This window comes from Culex pipiens, chromosome 2 (assembly GCF_016801865.2).
Source record: "Culex pipiens pallens isolate TS chromosome 2, TS_CPP_V2, whole genome shotgun sequence".
NCBI lineage: Eukaryota > Metazoa > Arthropoda > Insecta > Diptera > Culicidae > Culex > Culex pipiens.
In genome coordinates, this window is record NC_068938.1 from 129,904,250 (window position 1) to 129,926,497 (window position 22,248).

Sequence of the window (22,248 nt, forward strand, 5' to 3'; positions counted from 1 at the left end):
GTGGATAGTATAATAAAGTAGTTGGGGTTATTCATAAACTACACCCATTTATAATGGCTATCGTTTGATTGCTTTATATTATCAATTTTTGAGGGTCCTGAAGCCCTAGCTTAATTTAAACGCACAACGACAAAAAACATGCCAGAATTTCCTACAATTAGCAATTAAAAAATTAACATGTCAACATTTTGCGAAGGTCCAACTATAGTCTAGCCTTGATTACCTGAAGCCTCCATTATCGAAAGTTCGATTAGGCTGAGGTTTGTATGGGACTTCAATTAATCGAATCACGAAAAAAATTAACATTTTTTTGTTTTCTACCTTTTTTATGATTAAATTGGCATTTGGTAATCAACCATTCAAGTTTTACTAAAATGGGGTCTTAATTTTAGTAAAACTTGAATGGTTGATTACCAAATGCATTTTCTCAATATTTCATCACCGCCATCTCAGATTGAAAACATTGTAAATCATTTCATTGTTAAGCAATTCTCTACGGAGTCGGTAGTTTTTCTTCAATTTTAACATTTGTATTTTTTAATCCAGCTGAGTCATTTTTGGTGCCTTCGGTATGCCCAAAGAAGCCATTTTGCATCATTAGTTTGTCCATATAATTTTCCATACAAATTTGGCAGCTGTCCATACAAAAATGATATGTGAAAATTAAAAAATCTGTATCTTTTGAAGGAATTTTTGATCGATTTGGTGTCTTCAGCAAAGTTGTAGGTATGGATACGGACTACACTGGAAAAAAAATGATACACGGTAAAAAAAATTGGTGATTTTTTATTTAACTTTTTGTCACTAAAACTTGATTTGCAAAAAAACACTATTTTTATTTTTTGATATGTTTTAGAAGACATCAAATGCCATCTTTTCAGAAATTTCCAGGTTGTGCAAAAAATCTTTGAGCGAGTTATGATTTTTTGAATCAATACTGATTTAAAAAAAATCAAAATATTGGTCGCAAAAATGTTTCAACTTCATTTTTTGATGTAAAATTAAATTTTCAATCAAAAAGTACTTTGGTGAAATTTTGATAAAGTGCACCGTTTTCAAGTTAAATCCATTTTCAGGTGACTTTTTTAAAAATAGTCGCAGTTTTTCATTTTTTTAAATTAGTGCACATGTTTACCCACTTTTGAAAAAAATATTTTTGAAAAGCTGAGAAAATTCTCTAAATTTTGCTATTTTGAACTTTGTTGATACGACCCTTAGTTGCTGAGATATGGCCATGCAAAGGTTTAAAAACAGGAAAATTGATGTTTTCTAAGTCTCACCCAAACAACCCACCATTTTCTAATGTCTATATATCAGCAACTAATGGTCCGATTTTCAATGTTAAAATGTGAAACATTCGTGAAATTTTCCGACCTTTTCGAAAAAAATATTTCCAAAACTTTTAAACCAAGACTAACAATTTAAAAGGGCGTAATGTTGAATGTTTGACCCTTTTGAAATGTTAGTCTTGGTTTAAATTAAAAAAAAAACATGTTTTTTTGTTTTTGGCTGAGGAATTGATTCAGGGGGCATCCCTGACGTCGTTTTTTTATTTTCACCCTACTCGACAATCAAAAATAAGACAACGAAAAAAAATGTGATTCGATTATCCGCAGTAAAATTTTGAAAGGCCTTCGGTTAACAAAAAAATGATAAAAATGACTGCTCAACTCGAGGGGAAGCATAAAGTTTGGGGACCCCAGAATCACGTGCATTTTGAATTTTACCGGATGGTTTATACTCCAAAGTTTGTTTGGAAAATTAGGGCGGTTAGTCGCTTTTGCATATAACCCAAAAATTGCACGCAATATGTAGGAGAACAGTTTTGAATATAGGAAAAAATATATTCTTTTATTTGTTGAATTTTTGGGTACTAACATATAACTGCAATAATTTAGCATTACGTAATACTTTTTGCTTGTAAATTTTTAACATTAGGATTTTTTTTTTTCGGTTTTTAAAAATAGTTTATTTACCCATTGTTCGTGTTACAAACTATCATAACCTGCTCTTAACAAATGTTCAAACTATTTCCAAAAATAATCCTTATGTTTTTTCGCTCATTCCATCTATGCTCTCTTATTTCCTTTTTCAAAACAAATAATGACGGTTCTGATACTCTCAAATTGTAACTGATTGTTTTTACTGCAAGCCATAAAGCTGCCTTTTCTGATTCGCTTTTCTCATCGAGATCTAATTGAAGAATATCCTCTAAATCAACTACATTCATTTTATAGCGATTTTGGACAATACGACTACTCCATTCCCACACTTCCTTTGCTCTTGGGCACTCTTTTATTCTGTGTGAATTAGAATCAATTCCACCACATTTGTCACATACAGCTGACGTTAAATTTCCAATATTGTAACTTAATAATTTTTCTTTGTTAGGTAACAAATCATTTACGAAACCAAACATTTTTGCACGATCTTTCATTTCGAGGAAGCTTTCACTACAATTTTTCCAAATTAAAGTCCACTTTAAACTCAATTTCCCTTCAATAGCTGGTGATTCACTATTAAGTGAAACAAAATAATTATACATCAATTTTACAGTATTTAAATTATGATTGGCAACAACTGCCTTCCCTTCATTCAACCATTCCCTTGCATTACGTGTAAGTTTCTGCGGTGAATCTAAATCTATCAAATAAAATTGAAATTTAAAATTTATTAGCTTTTTGTTGTCCAGAGTCGACTGAGTTTGACGGACATACTGGTATGGTGCTTTATGAATTAGTAAAGGCCGTTTAACAGGATTGTAAAGTAAAAAGAGAGTGGAGAAAATAACACATAAATCGAAGTCATAATATTTACTTTATGATTACCTGTTTAAAGATTTCTGGGTAAATAAAAATACCACCAGGTAATAAACGACCACTCCCCGCCCAAAACCACGTGCTAATTAAAACATCAATTCGTCGAAATTGTGCTTTCTTGTCACATAAAGTATGCAGTTTCGAATAAATTGCATTTGAACACTGAACATTATTTGGCATTATAATAAACCTTGATAGGAATTTGTTTCTGTAGATACTCTACACAAATGTAAACAATAAAGGAATTGAGTATGACACATCTGACTTCAACTTTTTTAGTACAGAATTGTGTGTAAAGTGTGGAAATGATGCACTGCCGCTCTAATCTAGTCCGTCCCATATGTCAAAACAGCAAGCCGAGAAAAACGCAAAACAAATTTGTCCCGCCCATAAGGCTACGTGTTAGAATTTCAGAAAAAAGTTAAATTTGCAACGGTTTTCTGGAATAAACCACCAAATTTTATTGATTTTTTTGATAGTTCACATGATTTTGGACCAAACTGCATCATTAACTCAAAATTGACAAAATTACATATGGGACGGACTTGATTTGAGCGGCAGTGCAGGGAGCTCTTGTTAACTATGTATCTTAAATTTCAATCTCTATTAATCCAAAAAAGTACTTGCGACAAGCTAGCACGATCACGACGAATTCACATGTAACTATAAGGCTCTACTGTCTTGCCCTTCAAACCGGCAGTTCTTCAACTTCCTTGAGTCTGGTACACTTGTGCAGCGATATCATTGAGCAGGTACACGACGGTCGGAGATTACCCGCCTTACTCCGCCGAAACGGATGTTCACAATAACATTTTCGTGACAGGTGATAAAAACAAGAAACCGGTACTTTTTTGCGTGCTGTTACCTTTTGAGAAGGTTCAGAACAAGCGTTGTACTCGGTTATGCTAATGACCCACTGAAGAAGTGTGCGACGATCTTGAATTAAGAGTTGCCATTGTCAATGGCATATTTTTTGTCTGTTTCACTTGTTGATCGATGGGGTTCGTCCAACCTACCAACCCCCCCGTCGGAATCCCCAGTAGATGAGTTAGTCAAGGCTTCGACTGGCTGATATTTCGGGTTTTGTTTAAAAATTCGAAGGGGGTTTTTTGGTAGGCTTCTACGCTGCAGCAGCTGCTGGTGGTTCTGCAGACCAACAAACCGTTGACAACCAACCATGGTTTAGTACCACCACCACCACCACGATCGCGACGAGCATTTTGGGTCACATTCGATACCTTTTCCGTTAATTGGGGGTAGGGTTTCGCGCAGTCGACGTTCGCGCGCTCGTCAAAGATGTCACGATCGGCCACGATCATCGGGTTCTGCGTGCTCCTGTTGGCGCTGGAGTCCTGCGCCATTTCCGGTCGTCGCGTTTCGGAACTGTTCAAGACACGCATCGACAATCGGGTCCTGTGGCGGCATCACCGTCTACGGCAGCTGCGTGAGTTGACGACCCTCGGCGGACCCACGTCGCAGTCCAAGTCCGCCCTCCCGGGCAATGACGACCAGCTGCAGAGCTTTGCAGAGTCCCAAAATGGGACCACTTCTGGCAGCAGCAAACAGAGTGCGGAGGAGTCAGAGTCGGCAGAATATCCCGAAATGGTGCTAAGTGAAAGTGATCTGGCCGAGGCCGGCGTTGGACAGCACCGGTTGATCATGAACCGGCGCGAGATATACGAGCAGAACGTCGTGTTTCGGTTCTATCACGGGTAAAAAGAAATAGTTGTGATTACTTAAGCGCGTGTGGCTTAATTTAGCGACGCCTTGGTTGAGCGTGAGTCAAGTGGCGTGGAGGCTGAGCACATCTTAAGCTTGAGCCGTTGTTGAGGGGCCGGTATTAAGTAACCTTCACAATACCATGACCTGGGCACGACTGTTTTGTAGTGATCTGCGGGGATTGGATTTAGTGATGAAAGAGCTGGGGTGCAGGTGGTCGTATCTTTACGACACGATACGGTTGCTTGTTCGGTAGGAAAGATTTTGGGGTTGGGTACATTTCCGGCGCGAATGTCAACCGGATGGATTTGTAGATAAGTCAAATTGGTTGATTTTAAGGGGTCGTCGTGTTGAAGATTGTATGGAAACATTGATAGCACACTTATGAAGTTTTGCTGATAGTTAATTTTATTTTCATTATTAATTACAAAGAATATTTTGTGAAATTTCGCCAAAGGTTGTAAAATAAATTGAGTTTGTCCTCAATAATTGTTACACGGATAGAAATCCTGTAAGCGGAATTTGTAACGTTGTTGTTAAAATCACCAGAAAATATCTCAGTTCATTTGCATGTGTTTTCGGAATCATAAACAGTTTTCTTGATTTCAATTTTTTTTTCAAAATCGATAACATTGTTTTGAATTACATATTTTACGAAAACAACACATAATTCGACAACATTGGTTTTACGAATTCGCTAACAAGATTTCTATCCCTGTAGCGATTTAATTTAGTAACTTTTGTTTTGAAAATTGCTCATTTCCTTAGGCATCGACGCTCAATAGCCCCTTAATGTGTACCGGTTTGGCTTTTATTGGTACTAATCATAATTTTGTTTAGAAATCATCTGATGATTTGGTATTTGGTTGATAAATATGTTGGTGTTTTAAATCGAAAAACATTTCAAAATAAATTTTGGCATGTGGGTTCGATTCTCGATATCAACAATTTTTTTTGAACTTTTTGGAGAATGAACCCATAAGGAAAATATGCTCGGTCATTTGGGATATGATTTATAGAGTCATTATTAAAGAGAGTTGGACTACAAAACTTTGAAAAATATTTGCAACGCCCAACCCATTGGAAAACAAGTGCGCATGAACCATACCTTAACCCTTTCAGGCCTGAATTTACCATACGAAAATGATAGGCTTGTTTTTGAAATTTTGATTTTTGGGTCAAACCCATCAGGCCAGAAAGGTTAAAACAAGTACATACCCACTGAGAATTTTGGCTCAAGCCTCGACTCGATTCAGGCTCGATCTCGAGCCAGAGCAACTCGAGGCTCTAGCCAAAATTCTCAGTGGGTAAATACCTTCGAGCTCATGACTGGAGACAGAGTTGCCAGATCTTCAAGCTTTTAAATTCGTTGAGAAAATGTATAACAATTAAGAAGGCTATATTTCAAATGTAAGCTCCATTTCAAGAAGTTAAAATTTTGATAATATTTTTAGCAGAAGGATCAGATTTTTTCAAAGGTTTCATTTTTGGAAATTGTACATCGGATCGATAGTTGTGGAGATATCGCCACTTGGGAAAGAAAATAAGTATAGAATAAGTAACGCCTCCTTTCCTCTAACTATCCCACATCTATTAGCTATTTCGAAGGTTATCTTTTCTTCTCTGTCTAATTCGTTCTTCTTAGTATTAGTAAACTCTCACCCCATTACGAACAAATCAGCTGTTGAAAGGTAGTCCATATCTCAGCTCAGGATAACAACTGCGCCAAAGTAATTGTTAAAGCAACCTAATAAATGAAAATGAAAGCGAAATTCTATTCCAGAGGTCGAATCTTCAGAACTTTTTAAACTTCAAAATCAGACATTAGCAATCATGGTAGTTCAAGATGTTGTTTAATTGAATAGAGCAAAAAATTGTTTTTGGATTTGACATTTTTTGCAACATTGTTCTACATTTGTGCATCATAAATCTCATCACAGTTGGCGTTGGAAAAGCTAACTTTTGACAGTTTAAAGATCGAGCTTCTTCGGCTGTTGATTTCCACAGACTTTGTCAAAAACGCCAAAGCTCTCATCATTGAAAACCAGTGTTTGGACATTTTATATGAAAAACGTTACTTAATCCACCCTTAGGTGGTTGGCGCCTTCCTCACATTTAACGGGTGCTATCCAAAATGCAAAATTGCGTAATTAACACTTTAGTGCTTTTAACTTTTGATAGGGTTGTCATATCTTCAATTTTTTTTTTTTTTGAATTAAATATACTTTATTGAATCTTTCTTATAATAATTACATTTGGTTTACATAATAAGTGGTCAGCTGTGGCTCTTCAGCTTTAGTTTGCTTTTCGTGATTTAAACACTGTTCATTTTCTTAACTTTAAAAGTATATGATTTATCATTTTTGTAACACTAGGTACAATGAGGAAAAAAAATAAGAAAACATAACCTAACCTAAAACTAACTTAATCTTACCATAAACTAAACCAATCCTTGAATCAAGGGGTATTCAGATATAGCACATTTTTCCCTGAATTTCAAACATTTTTCTTGAATTTTCTGATCCAAAATTTTTACTTCTGCTAATTCATGAACCTCACTTGATCTTGTCCAGCCAGGAACATTCAAAACCATTTTGAGTACCTTGTTTTGGACTCGCTGGAGCTTCAATTTATGAGTTTTAGCGCAACACTCCCAAACAGGTACTGCATACTCAATAACGGGGTAAATTATTTGTTTGTAAACTGCTAACTTATTTTTCAAAGAAAGCTTTGATTTTCTGTTAATTAAAGGATACAAACACCTGATGAGAATGCTGCACTTGTTCAATATTTTGTCTACATGCTGCCGAAACAAAAGTTTCGAGTCAAGTATGAGACCTAAATAGACAACTTCCTTTGACCAGGGTATCGAAACATCATTCATTTTAATCAAAACATCATCCTTTGGGGCAAATCTGGCCGATTTGGAAAGTGGAAAAATGATGGTTTGAGTTTTGGCTGCATTTATGCGAATTTTCCAGTCGCCAAAGTATTCGGAAAGAACGTCAAGACCCTTCTGAAGGCGGCCAACTAAATATCTGGTTATTTTACCCTTATAAATAACGGCAGTGTCATCAGCAAAAAGTGACAACACACCATTACCAGGAAGAGTAGGCAAATCAGATGTAAAAATATTGTACAGAAGTGGGCCAAGAATACTTCCTTGGGGAACCCCAGCATCAATGTTAAATAATCCAGAAGCAATCCCATTCAGAAAAACCTTGAACGATCTCTCCGAAAGATAGTGCTGGATAATTTTGATAAGATACATTGGAAAACCGTATAAATACAGTTTATGTATCAAACCATCATGCCAAACATTGTCAAAAGCCTTCTCAACATCCAACAAAGCCATAGCAGTTGATTTAGACTCAAGCTTGTTCTGCTTGATGATTTTAGTTACTCTCGTAAGCTGATGAGCAGTATTATGCCCCTTTCGGAAGCCAAACTGCTCATTCAAAATTATATTATTATCGTTGGTAAAATCCAAAAGCCTTGAATAGATGACCTTCTCAAAGAGTTTGGACAGACTACTCAAAAGACTTATGGGACGATAACTTGTAGGCGATGTTGGATCTTTTTGAGGCTTCAAAATTGGTATGACTTTGCCCAGCTTCCAATTGGTGGGGAAGTAACCAAGTTGCAAACATTTATTGAAAATATTGGCTAGATGTTGAAAGAACTGATCACTCTGTTTTTTCAACACTAGATTAAAAATGTTATCAAAGCCTGGAGCTTTCATATTTTTCATTTGTTTAACTGCAACTTTGACTTCCTCACCAGAAACATGGGAATCTGCAGGAAATTCAAAGGTAGAGTCATTGATTGTTGAAATACTATTGGCAACTGATGTTTCTTTACGGCTGGTCATGGAAGCGCCAAGATTATGTGAACTAACAAAATGAAGCCCAAGTGCATTTGCCTTTTCCTCGGATGTAATCAAACGAGAATCCTCAACAATAAGAGGAGGAATCGGCTTTGGTTTGTTTTTAAGAACTTTTGAAAGTCTCCAAAATGGTTTTGAATAATTCCCCAGCTGGCTTACATGTTTTGAAAATTCTTGATTTCTGATATTGTCAAGTCGGTCTTGTATGATTTTGTTCAAATTGTTCACTGAAATCTTTTTGTCATAGTCCCCAGTCCGTTGATATTGTCTCCTATAAACATTCCTAAGTCTAATCAAATGTTTAGTATCTACGTCAATATCAGTTACCTTAAAATTAACAGGAACCTCCCGAACGTTGGCAGCCTCTGCTTGGTTGATAGCCTGCTGGATCACCTCCAGCGAACGATCAATATCGGCAGAAGTTTCCGGGTGTTGATCATAGTCGATGTTGCTGTCGACCACTTGCTGAAACTGCTGCCAGTCAACGTTGTGGTAATCTTTCCGGGTTGGTTGGCGCTGCGGAGTAACGGAAGCTCCAACCTCCACAACCACCGGGTAGTGATCAGAACTCAACTCTTCAAACACCTCAGGATGAGCCACGTTCTCAGCCATATTGGTAATGAAGAAGTCGATGATTGAGTGATTCCCAGACCGAGCCACCCTCGTTGGACGATCCGGACTCACAACGTTGTAGTATCCGTTTTGCAGATCGTTGTGCAGAATCACTCCGTTCCGATTCCTCCTGCTGTTGCCCCAAACTTCATGCTTCGCGTTGAGGTCACCAGCGATGATGTACTTTGCGCTCCGCCGTGTCAGCTTCTGGATATCGCTCTTCAGTTTTGCTGCTGAACCATCTCTGGAATTCACCTGACGTGGACAGTATGCAGCAATGAAGAGTACTGGGCCAACCGAAGTGGGAATTTCCACTCCAACGGCCTCGATGATGTCCAGCTTAAAGTGTGGCAGCCGGCGTGGCTTGAGATCACGATGAACAGCGACAAGCACACCTCCTCCTCCAGAGGTGGTCCTATCGAGCTGCGTCGCGATCTTGTAGTTTTGTAGATAAACTTTTTCACCGGGCTTCAGATGAGTTTCCGTGATGGCAGCTACGTCGATCTCCTTCTCGCGAAGAAAATCCACCAGCTCTAAGTTCTTCCTCCTAATGGAGCAAGCGTTCCAATTCAGCAGCTTGAGGGACCTACGATCCATACTGGATGACGAACGAGGTCAGCACTTCAATCTGCTGGGTCTTGGTTTTGCATCCACGCAGTGCAGCGGACATCTGTTTGAAAATATTGAGGAGTTCGGTTGAGGTGTAAAGATCATTACCATTTTCCTCAACTGCTGGTTCTTGGGTTGGTCTTGGCTCCTGGCTGAAGCCCGGTGGTGGCGGTCTCGGCTCCTGGCTGGAACCCGGCCGTGGATGATTCATCTCAGCTCTCTTCCTGGGATCCAACGGTAACGGTGCCAAGTTCGGGACCTGGCGTCGCGGTTGAAGAGGTGGAAAATTTTGCTCCACCAGGGCTGGAGGAGTTCTACGACGCTGAGGCTGATTCTTCGTCGATGCTTGCTGCCGAATTTTCACGAACTCAGCTCTCTTGGGGCACTTTCGGTCGGTTGACGAGTGCTCACCGTTGCAGTTGAGGCACTTCACCAGCGAATCTTGGATGCACTGGGATGTGATGTGCGCATCTGCACCACATTTGGCGCAACGACGCTTCAGGTGGCAGTTCTTACCTCCGTGCCCGAAGCCCAGGCAGTTGAAGCATTGTGTGACGTCACGATGCACTGGTCGGTATCGCTCCCACGACACGATAATGTTGAAAACCGCTCGGATTGCCTTCAGCTCAGGAAGCGTCGTCGATCCCTTAGCCAAATGCAGCAGGTAGAGCTGGTCACGGTACTTGATGTCTTTGTTGCGTCGGCTCATTTTGTGCACGGCCAACACATCCAGTTTCAAAACTTTTAGCTCGGCAGCTAATTCCTCCACTGGCATGTCGTACAGACCTCTGACGACGATTTTGTACGGCTTATCCATGACGACATCATGGGTAAAGTACTCCGCCTCGTTTTCGGTCAAGTAATCCTTGACCAGTTGATAGTGCTGCCTGGATTGCACCAGCACCTTAAATCCGTCCTGACACAGACGAATGTTGCCTTGGAATTTCCCAGACTTGATGAGTTCAACCAGCCCCGCTCGAAAGTCGATCGTTGCTGCTGATTGCCTCACATAAAAAGGAGGCAGTTTCTCCTTTCGCTGTTTCACTTCATTCTCCTTTGCTTCCGCTACCTGATCCTCGTCAGGCAGCCCAGCGAACTTGTTGTTCTTCAAAAGCTGCTCCTCGTGCGATGAAGAGTTCTCCTCCTCCTCATCCATCGGTACAGTACCGTCGCTCTTTTTCGTCTTTTTGCTGTTCGATGTCACTTCCAAAAGCACCTTCCTCTTGGAAATTCCCGGTTTTTGGCCATCAGTTGAGGCCTCAACCTTCCTTTTGGAAATTCCCACTTTTTTGCCTGCTTGAGCCGCAGGTAGGGCGATATTGCCGGCGTTTTGCGCCGGGACGTGACGAGTCATGTTGATTCAGACAACCTTCACCAACGAATGCTCGGATAACAATCGTCATATCTTCAATGTTTTGGACGCATTGGAAAGCTCTTTTGAAAACCTATCCAACAATAGGTCGCATGAGAGATCCGGACAACGTTTTTATCAACATATCTGAGATCCGGCCTCCAAAAAGCGTATAAATAACACTTAAGAGCTTATAACTTTTGATACAGTTGTCAGATCTTCAATGTCTTGGACGCGTTGAAAAGGTCTTTTAATACCTTTCTGAAAATTTATAGCATGACGGGTTTTCTTATAAAAACCACCCTTTTTACAATCTTCCGGACTTTTGTTAAAATCGTTTTTTTAGCATAACTTTTGAAGTACTTAACTTAGCTTAATTTTCAATAGCGACTTATGGGACCCCAAGACGGTTCGAATGATGCCAAAACGGACAAAATCGGTTCAGCCAATGTCGAGATAATCGAGTGACAATTTTTTGATCAACATCCCACCACACACACAGAATTTGATTCTGAGTCGATAGGTATACATGAAGGTGGGTCTAGGAGGTCTAATTGAGAAGTTCAATTTTCGAGTGATTTTATAGCCTTTCCTCAGTAACATGAGGAAGGCAAAACCCTCGAAAAACAGTTTTTTGCCTTCCTCACCTTACTGAGGAAAGACTATAAAATCACTCGAAAAATGAACTTATTAATTTGACCTCGTACCTTCACGTATACATATCGACTCAGAATCATGTTCTGAGCAAATGTCTTTGTGGATGTGTGTAGGAGGGTGGACAAAAAAATGTCACTCGATTATCTCCGGACTGGATGAACGGATTTTAACCGTATTAGTCTCATTCGATTCGTCTTGGGGTCCCATACTGCCCGTGTTCGCCTAAATGTCCCATATGCAAAAACAGCAAGCTGAGAAAAACGCATTTAAAGTTTGTCCCATGCATAAGGCTACGTGTTAAGTTTTCGCGAAAAAACTGGATTTCCTCCTGATTTCTAGAACAAAGTACTGAATGTTATAGGCTCTTTTGAAAGAGCACACGATTTTGAACCAAACTGCATCAAAAACTCGAAATCGATGAAAATGCATATGGGACATTTATGCGATCAGGGGCAGCATAGGTCTCTATTTAATATCAGCAAGTTTAGTTAAGTACTTCAAAAGTTATGCTAAAAAAACGATTTTTGCGTATGTCCGGAAGATTGTAAAAAGGGTGGTTTTTGCAAGAAAACCTATCATGTTATACATTTTCAGAAAGGTATTAAAAGACCTTTCCAATGAGCCCAGAACATTGAAGATCTGACAACCCTATCAAGAGTTATTAGCACTTAAGTGTTATTTATACACTTTTTGGGGGACGGATCTCAGATATTTCAATAAAAAGGATGTCCGGGTTCATCATGAGACCTGTCGTTAGTTAGATAATCGAAAGACCTTTCAAATGAGCCTAAAACATCGGAGATCTGACAACCCTATCAAAGGTTATTAGTACTTAAGTGTTATTTATACACTTTTTGGAGGCCGAATTTCAGATATTGTGATAGAAATATTGTCTGAATCTTCCATGCGAACTATCGTTGAATAGGTTTTTTATCAGACCTTGTCGATGAGCCAGAAATATTGAGGGTCTGCGAACTCTATCAAAAGAAATGAGTAATAAAGTTGATTTGTTAAACATGACTTAATGAATGTGAGGAAGGCACCAATCACCTAAAGATGGATTAAGTGACGTTTTTTTAACTAAAACTTGTCAAAGTTTAATTTTTGACAATACAATGATAAGAAGAGTTCTAGAGTTGTTTATAAGGGTCTTATGTACATATGAAACACAATAGCTTATAGAACATTTTCAAAAAAAACTTTAGAATCAAATCTCTATCAAAACAATATTTTTTTTCAAGACTCCAAAGTGAAAGGAGTTCTGTGTGATGAGTTATAGCTAGAATTTCTGATAATTTAGCTAATTCTTTAGTTTGTCATACAAAACCTTAGGCAATCTTGGGAAAACCCTTACCACAGGCTTAAACTGTGGTCATTAGGGTGACAAGAAAAAATGACAATTTTGGCTCGATTCTTTAGGCAATAATCAGTAACAGTGCCATTTTTGAGTCAAACCGGTTAAGGTTTAAGGGTCGCTTTTTATCGTTGAAGTTTATAAGGGGAAAATCGCGAAAATGTATGAGGGAAAACATCGCTACAGGATTTTGGCTGCAGATGGCGCACATCCCGCCCAAAATTACCCAAGTGTGAGATTCTTCTAGGAAATTTAATTTCCTACAACTTTGTCGAAGGATGCAAGAAGATCCGAGTTGATCAATACTAACACTCTTTGGTTTAATACTTCGCTTGCGTCAAGTGTGGAGTTTATAAATCTTTAAAATTTTGTAAAAGTTCATTTTAGAAGCCGTAAATATAGAATATAATTACAACATCTATTTTGCCATTAAAACAAGTTTCAAAATTATTGCACTGGTATACCAGCGCGTAGAATGATTCAAATCTTGTTATTTGTTGGTTTCCTTATTCAGCTGCAATATTGGACGCCGATTACAATACCTTGGATACAATTGAGAATCGAAAAATTCCACCAGTATATTCGGATCCAGAAGAGTTCATTGAGTTTAAACTACTTACCTATTATCGAACAAATACTGCAGTTTCAAATGTATTCCAAATTTGCAGCGGCCAGCTAACCAAAACGACATCCCTCAACCAGAAAACTGCCTTGATTTCCGACTCCCAGTGCACACCGGGTGAAAAGTACGCCATAATCGTCCACGGATGGCACGAGAACTGCTATGAAACGCCCTGGATAACGGAACTGGAGAAGAACCTGAACACGTTCCGCGGAGGCTGCATCATCTGCATGGACTATTCGATCTTTTCCAACAACGGGTACACGTATCTGTTCCGACGATTCAACGATATCAGCGAGGTTCTGCTCAAGTTCATGAGGACGATGCAGTACGAGGGCATGATGTTTGAAAATTTGTACATGTTTGGGTTCAGTTTCGGGGGCCAGTTGGTGTTGGACGCGGGCAATCAAATTGGGTCCAGTATGATCGAGGCGATTGACACGTGCGACATGGCGGGGCCAGGGTTCGACCAGGATCGATTCTTCAAGAATGTCAACTTTAGGTATGCGGCCAAGAATGTGCAGTGTATCCACACGAGTACCGACAAAGGGACCAAGTTGATGAACAAATGCCACCAGGATTGGCGAATGGGACAGTGTGGCTTTAAGCAGCCTGCGGCGGGGAAGCCGCCGTTTGGGTCACATGGACTTTGTCCGATATTTTACAATTTGGCGTTTACGGTGGACTTCCTTGCCGAATCCAAACCATCGGAGTGTAATTTGCTGAGGGATCCCTTTGCAGCGTACCCGATTGGGTACAAGATGGGCTACACGGAGAATCGAAAAGCGTGCGTTGTTTGTTTGTTCAAATTTAATTGTTTTATTAACGATTGAAATTTGCCTTCTTTTTCCTCCCCAAAAACAGGACCGTTCGAGGAGAGTTGTATGCGCAGACGACGAACCAGTATCCTTACAACATGTTCCATAACTTGTAGAGCGTGTCGAAAGTTGTTAACAGAACCAGTGAAAGTGTGCACAATGTGATATATTAAATAAAACAACCGGAATAAACAAATAAAATTTTATAATATGCTTTTCTTCGAAAATGTGTGGAGGGAAGCAAGAGGGAAGGTTGATTGTAATGTTTATGATACCAGCTAAAAAGAAAGGAACAGCTGGGGACCAAGGACCATCCATAAACCACGTGGACACTTTAGGAGTAAGGGAGGGGGGGGGAGGTGTGGTGGTATGGCGATTGTCCACGATCCATACAAAAAAGTTTATTTGGTATGGACAATTGTCCACGAGGGGGGGGGGGATTCCCAAAAAAGTGTCCACGTGATTTATGGATGCTCCCGCTGTTTCCACGCGTTTGCAGGTTGATTTGTCTAAATGTCCCTTATACAAAGCTTTAAACAGATAACCCCTGTAAATTAAGGCGTCCATATCCAGATGGATATGGACGCAGGGGTAGCGGCTTCGGCTGCCGATCCCGATGATGCTATGAGACGCGGGTTCGATTCTCGCCTTATCCACTGAGCTTCTATCGGATGGTGAAGTAAAACGTCGGTCCCGTTTTCTCCTGTCTCGTCAGAGGCGCTGGAGCAGAAATCCCACGTTAGAGGAAGGCCATGCCCCGGGGGGCGTAGTGCCAATAGTTTCGTTTATATCCAGATAACCCGAAAGCTACCCTCAAGACACCTCAAGACACCTTGGTCATTCATCACAAATTGACCAAATGAATCACGATAACTCTCGTTGCATGAGGAATCTTTTCACTTTGCCAGTGTTCGAGTTTATTCAACTTATTAATACCCTCGCTAAAAAGTTTGTTTGCAGTTTAAGTGCGAAGTAAACGCATAGTGACGAAGCGTACCAACAGAACTGTAAGATTTCGAAATCAAATACAGATACATTGTGCTTCCTACACGGAGCAAACGTCTTCTCAAGGAACTTATGTGAACTTATGTCTCTTTAAGTATTTATTTCACTGCTCTCCCCTTAGACCAGTGCTTCAAACTAAATTGAAGCAAATTGAATCAGCAAGAACTATGATTAATTTGCCACCAACTATATATCGGTCGAATTAATCAAAAGTGTAAAAATGGCAAAGGAGAAGCAACAACAAAAAATGCGTCACTCTTCTTCATCATTACCGGTGACGCCCTCGCCAACTAAAAAATAATAAAAAAACGCCAAATTTTGGAGCGGTTCCGATAACTCACCGTTGCATGACGAGACGTTCCGTATGAAAAAAAGAAAAAAAAGTAGCTCACAAACAGTTAATCAAGACGTGGAACGGGTTTGGGGGTTTATTGCAGTGTGACTTTTAGAAGTGAAAAAAAAATCCCAATCAGAATTCAATTGAGACAATTCAAACCAGTCTAATTGAAAAGGTTAATTGACAGAATAGCAAAGTAATCTTTAATTTAATATTCAATTTGAACAGATAAGTTATTGATCGAAGCGATTGTATGAGCTTAAGCTCCTGAATGAAAGGTTTTGATCATTTGAATGTAATTAAAGCATTCTCTTCGAAACTTATGCTTAAATAGGGCACTTAACAATAATGATGTCAAATCGTGTTTTGATTATTTCTAAATTTTGTGTTTAAAAATAACTTCTTGCAATTCCGCTGTGAAACTGTCAAATTTTTCTGTCCATCTGGAGAAACGAAACGGTCTACTTTTCCCTACCAAAAATAACAGAATGGAAAATTAATACATTTCAATACCAGTGCTGAAAACATCTACTTTTCAGCACTAAAATGGGTGCTGAAAAGTTGAACTTTTCAACACTTGTATCTAAAACTAACATTTTTCAATAATTTTTTTTTTGTTTTGAACGGCATGTTTACTTAACACATGGATGATTGACATAAAATATCATTCAAAAAGCTTTTTTTTGGAATTGCAAAAAATGTTGCAAAACATGATTTTTTCAGCACTCGTCGTACTGAAATAAATGCTTTTTGCAACTTGTTGCATAAACTACTATTAAATGATACAGTTTCCAACATTTTTACATTGTTTATAAATTTAGAAAACTTTTTTGACTCTTGATAATAAAAAAAACTATCAGAAATAAAACAGACATTAAACTTTAAAAACATTTCCAAAATAAATTCTTACTAATGTACGCCAATTCAAATTATAGTTATTGTTTTGTCGATTCCCTTTTGAAACAGGAATTGAAAAAACAATATTGGAAAAAGAGAACACTCGATTGAAAAGAAAGACAGCTTATGTTTTAAAACATTAATTTTTAATTTTCAATTTACTCTCATATATTTGGCAGGTTAAAGATTGTTCACTTTCTACTGAGATATATATCACTCAATTGAATCAAATACTGTTTCTTTAGAATTGACACTTAAAAAAAGCATTGGTAATAATTATTGAGAAAAAACGTTAAATTTCAGAATTTTAAAAATTATTTCATGGATATTTTGAGTTTTTAGATAGTAGCATAACTGTCATCAAGCCTTAAGCATTTTGTGTTACGTATTGCTTCAAGTTTGAAAATTAGCTAAGAATTTTGAATTTTGTTTTAAAATACATATATCGTTATTGAGCAATTCTCACAGATTTCAGCCATCCGTTTTTTTTTTGCATTTTTCAATCTTTCTGAAACTTTTTGGGTGCCTTTCGTATTCCCAAAGAAGCTATTTGCATCTTAGTTTGTCCATATCATTTTCCATACAAATTAAGCAGCTGTCCATACAAAAATCAGTTTTTATCGAGTTTGGATATTCGGCAAAGTTGTAGGTATGGATGAGGACTACAGCAAAAAATAATGACACAAGGAAAATCAAATTTGATTATTTTTAAACTCACTTACTGTCAATAACAATTGATTTAAAAAAATCTTTTCACAAAATTTCAACGCCAAAACTGTTTGACCAGGTTATGTTTTTGTTTAAATAATAATTTCGTCGCCATCGTGCTAACTTGTCGTACGTGCATTTTGGGCCAAATTGAGTTAAGAACGCAATTTTGTGCAGCTCACAATGCCTCACCTTTTGACCTTCACAGATCCCCAAAATTCGATTTCAATCCTGAGATGTTCAACAAAACCCGAAAAAACTCCGTGCATTTTTGTCACTTTACATATGAAAGTAGTTTCAATCTTGTCGTGCTATCTTGTCACTCCATGAAAATTGATGTAAGTGCGACAAAAGGCCATAGGGATTTCAGGCCAGGAAAGTCAGGATGCGTTTGTCGCACGTACAAGCTAGACTACCGTAAACATTTGTAATTATAACTCGGGATTCCAGCAACCAACTTCAACCAAACTTTGGGACAATGCACAGAATGGTTAGCCAAACAAAACATGTTTGTTATTGTTTACATTGCGTGCTCTCGTTTTTGAATATTCAAGGTCAAACATTAAAACGCGTTTTTCTCGGAACGTCAAAATGGCGGGTGCGACAAGATAGCACGACGACGTCGATTTACACAAATCTTGAAAAAATTAACAAAAAAAAATTTCATTTTTTGATTTAAAAATAACTTTGCAATCAAAAAGTACTGATAAAATGTACCGTTTTCAAGATACAATAATTTTTAAGTACCTTTTTAGAAAAAAAGTATCAGTATTTAAATTAAAAAAAATCTGATTTTTGTTTTTACGGTCTTCGGTTGCTGAGATATGACTATGCAAAGATAAAAAAAACGTTACTTAATCCACTTTTAGGTGGTTGGTGCCTTCCTCTCATTTATAGAGTAATTACAATCCCCTAAAGTGTCCACATGGTTTATGGATCTCCCCTAACGTGATCGCAGCACCTAAAAAAAAATAAGTGACGAGTAAAAAAAAATAGACTTCCTACAGACTTTTTGTCAAGATTATACAGACACCGCCTTTCAGGAAAATGGCATCCCTTTACAAGGCTTTTTACGTGGCGATCAGACGGGACCATTTGAGGTTATGTAAATTCAGACCATTTTTTAAACTGCTTGTAATTTTAGATAGGTAAGTCAGATCTTGAAAATTCCTAATCCACAAGAAAGGTCTTCTCACATGCTTTCGAAAAATATATAACATGTGAGGGTTTCATGAAAAAACCACCCTTTTTTACCATAATTTTAATTTAATATGAAACAGTTTTGTTAACATAACTTTTTAAATACATGATAAAACTGCATGAATTTAAATAGCAACTTAGGGGACGTTAAGACGGATCGATTAAAACCATTCCGGCCAAAATCGGTTGAGCCTGTGACGAGATATTCCAGTTACATTGATTTGGTACACATGTCTACATACAGCCAAACACACAGACATTTGCTCAGCTGGTGATTTTGAGTCGATATGTACAAATGAAGGTAGGTCTAGGAGGTCTAACTGAAAAGTTCGTTTGTCGAGTGATTTTATAGCCTTTCCTCAGTAAAGTGAGGAAGGCAAAAATGAGATTTTCTCAATTTTTACCAAATCACCACTCGTTTTTTGATCACCGATATTTCGCTAACTAATGGTCCGATTTAAAATGCAAAAAAAAGTGCATTTTTCAATAAAAATAATTTTACAATTTTATAATCAAAAAATCAGTGGCAATTTATGTTTCAACTTAAAGGTTAATGTTAACATTCCATAGGTCCATCTAAGGGCCAACTTGTGATAATTAGTAACTTCCGTTAACCAAGCAATCGAATCCAGAGGGGAAACGGGAGAAAACTTAGTTTTAAATTTTGAGCCAAACTATTTTCAAAAAAAAAAGTACTACTAAATTCTTTATACATTATGACAGTAATACCGAAAATTTGTAAAATATCAATGAATTTATGAAAAAAAAAAACCTAATGTTTTACGTCTTTTTTCGATCTGTGGTCCCAAAATTCACAATTTGCTAAAAGTCTTATTACAATAATAAACTTTACACAATGTATTTTAAATAGTTTACAAACAATTTTAATTTTCAGCTTTTATTACTTTGCCCCCTGACTTTTCGGGACATTTTTGAAGGGGAGAGAGAAAAAACTTGAAATAAAATTTTCAATGGCCTTATCTTAAAGTTATAAATTTGTGGAATTTCAGTTCGAGGTCTGTAAATCCAAATATTTCAGAATCGGCTCAACAGTCCTTGGAAACGATAAACAATACAGGAAGATGAGTTTCTATTTCCACCTTTTATTTTTAAACTTTCTTGCTAAAATTATTGCAACGGTTTTTGATTGAAAGTTTTCAACGCAATTCTACAAAATTTCCCAACCTGCACCGATTTTGCAGCAATTAGCTCCAAAACAGGATAAGCGTTTATTTCCGTATCTGATGGAAATATGTCAACTTATGAACATTTAACATTCGATTATAGCTTCTATGAAGTGTTTTCAACTGAAACTAAACGTACTTTGCCTTTAATTATTTCAATTAAAATTTGATGAAATTTGACATTAATAAATTTAATGATTTATTTTCCCTAAAAGAGCACGCAGCTAGCAAAATCTAAACTTAGAAACATGTGCCCTCCCTGTAAAAGCTTATGAATTGATCTCAGTTGAAAGGTTCTCCAAATCTCTGAATTGCAAATGTAACATCCTGGAGCAGAACTGTTAAATTCTAATAAACACCAATTGAATTGAATTAAATTTAATGTTTGAAGTGAGATTTTGCACAGCATTTTCCTTAAAATAATTGTCACAGCCAAACCAAAAACGTTCATCACGCGACAGGGCCACAATCATGGTCACAGCATTTATTCGTAGCTACATTTAGCTCTTAAAAACAAGGAAAAAAAACTGAAACAATTCACAGCAGCAGTGAGCAGCATGTGGGTGGTGGCTGAGGCCGTTGATTCTGGAGTGCGCGTCATACTTCACCGCCCTCGCGAACAACCTCCCGTATACTGTGAACTACAGCTTAAGCCGCATGAACTCCTCCAACCCAACAACGATGACGACGACGACGATCTCGGCGACATCATCTTCTTCCTCTCCCGCGTTGAGTTTCGAAAACTAGTTCCTAATATGGGCACGCGATTCGTTTTCGGTCGCGATCCAAAAACGGGAATCGATTCAATTAGCCAACCCGGAGTTTTTACGGGCAATTTTGGGGACTGGGCGGTTTTTAAGCCGATCCGCTGGAAAGTGTTGAACGAAACTGAAAACGGGAGCACATTGGCGAGTCGCGGCCTTATGTCTCGACGCGTTGGTGTACTCGACTTCAACCACCTTAGTTTGGTGGGATTTATTGCCCAAGAATTAATGATTTTATATTGAACCCACATCCTCCATCAGTAACTGTTCTGTTGGTGGTTTCAGTACCCGAGAGCGAGTTAATCCAGAAACGGGAAAAACAGTTCTTTCAACTAGATAATACTTTTAAAATTGGTATTAATGTGATTCAATTAGGCAAAGATAAACCTCGTTCCATTTGTTACGCCTGTTTAAATCTGAGCGTGCCAAAACGGTATCGCACTGTTAGGAACAAAATAAAACCTCGGAAAACATTCAAGGACAAGTGTAACTGTTGGATGAACTCTATCAGTTTGGATCAAATTGTAAGTTCTAAAGTATTAAAAATGTTAATTTTGGCAATGTTGATGGCTCTTGTCGCAAATGGAAGGCAATTTAATGCACTTTTTACGAAGTAACCGCCAAAAATTAACCTAAGACCACCTGAGCTTCCGGAATTAGTTGGAAAAAAATACTATTTTTTAATCCTTAGTTTTGGAAGGCTGTAATTTTGTAGAGTCAATTGTTTTAGATGCTTCTGGTTGCATTTGAAAGGTAGTAACCCGCAATATAAATTCATTATGTCATACAAAATTGTAGTACCTTACAATCAATGCCAGTAACGTGGAACTTCCTGTACACATGAATTCATAATTTCTTATTCTTCTCTGTTCGTTCTTTGTTATTTTGGTTGCGTCTGTGACATTAACATTGACAGTGCACATTTTTTTGCAAAACACTGGCAAAGTCACATAAAACAAGTAGGACAACGGAAATTCCAAGCCTTAAAAATAAGAGTACCGTAAACCGGGGTGGCCGAGCTCCTGTGGTCTATTGGTTACAGGTTTCGTTTGATAAACGGAAGGTCGTGGTTTGAAACCCACATGGCTTGGCACCACCTTTCCTCGTACTTTTCACATGTTTCGAGGACCGGCTGTGCTCTGTATATTTGCATCTGCGGAGTGCGCTGGGCCCAACCGCAAAATGTGCTTGGAGGGACAAAAAAAAACTGCTTAGCAAGAGTCCCGGGCTTTTGGGATTTCACTGGGAACACATCCTAAGTAGCGTAATAAAAAAAAGTGCACTTCAGTTCTAGCGACACATATGGAAAGTACAACAGCACAGAGGAAAGGAAAAAATGTTACGGCGTGTGGACAGATCAACACACTTGCTCAACAATAGCGCGTGTGCTTTGTTCCCCAAATGCCCAAGAACAGCAAATTGGCAGCCTCTGCAGATCTAAAAATAGATCAGCAGGTCGACAATAGATCAAATAAATGGTCGCAGTGGACTCATGGCAATCAAACAAAAAAAAACCGGGGTGACTTTGATAGGATTTCAATTTGTTTTCGGAATATTTTCCAACAGGTAAGGGTTTTCTCAAGATTATTATTTTTAAAACATGTACTGGGGTAGGCCACACAAAATCCGTGCACTATTTTGGAAAAAAACTTTTTGAATAGTGTTTAGAAAAATAGTTACGTTACAAATTCTTAGTTTAAATTCCG

The 22,248-nt window shown here is 38.1% G+C and overlaps 1 protein-coding gene across 1 annotated transcript; it reads left to right on the forward strand.

Moving 5' to 3' along the window:
* Nucleotides 1–3,625: 3,625 nt before the first annotated feature.
* Nucleotides 3,626–14,648, forward strand: LOC120428200 (uncharacterized). Its single transcript, XM_039593179.2, has 3 exons — nt 3,626–4,531; nt 13,676–14,416; nt 14,494–14,648. The coding sequence occupies exons 1-3, from the start codon at nt 4,116–4,118 to the stop codon at nt 14,561–14,563; spliced, it is 1,227 nt and encodes a 408-aa protein (XP_039449113.1). The 5' UTR covers nt 3,626–4,115; the 3' UTR covers nt 14,564–14,648.
* The last annotated feature ends 7,600 nt before the right edge of the window (nt 14,649–22,248 follow it).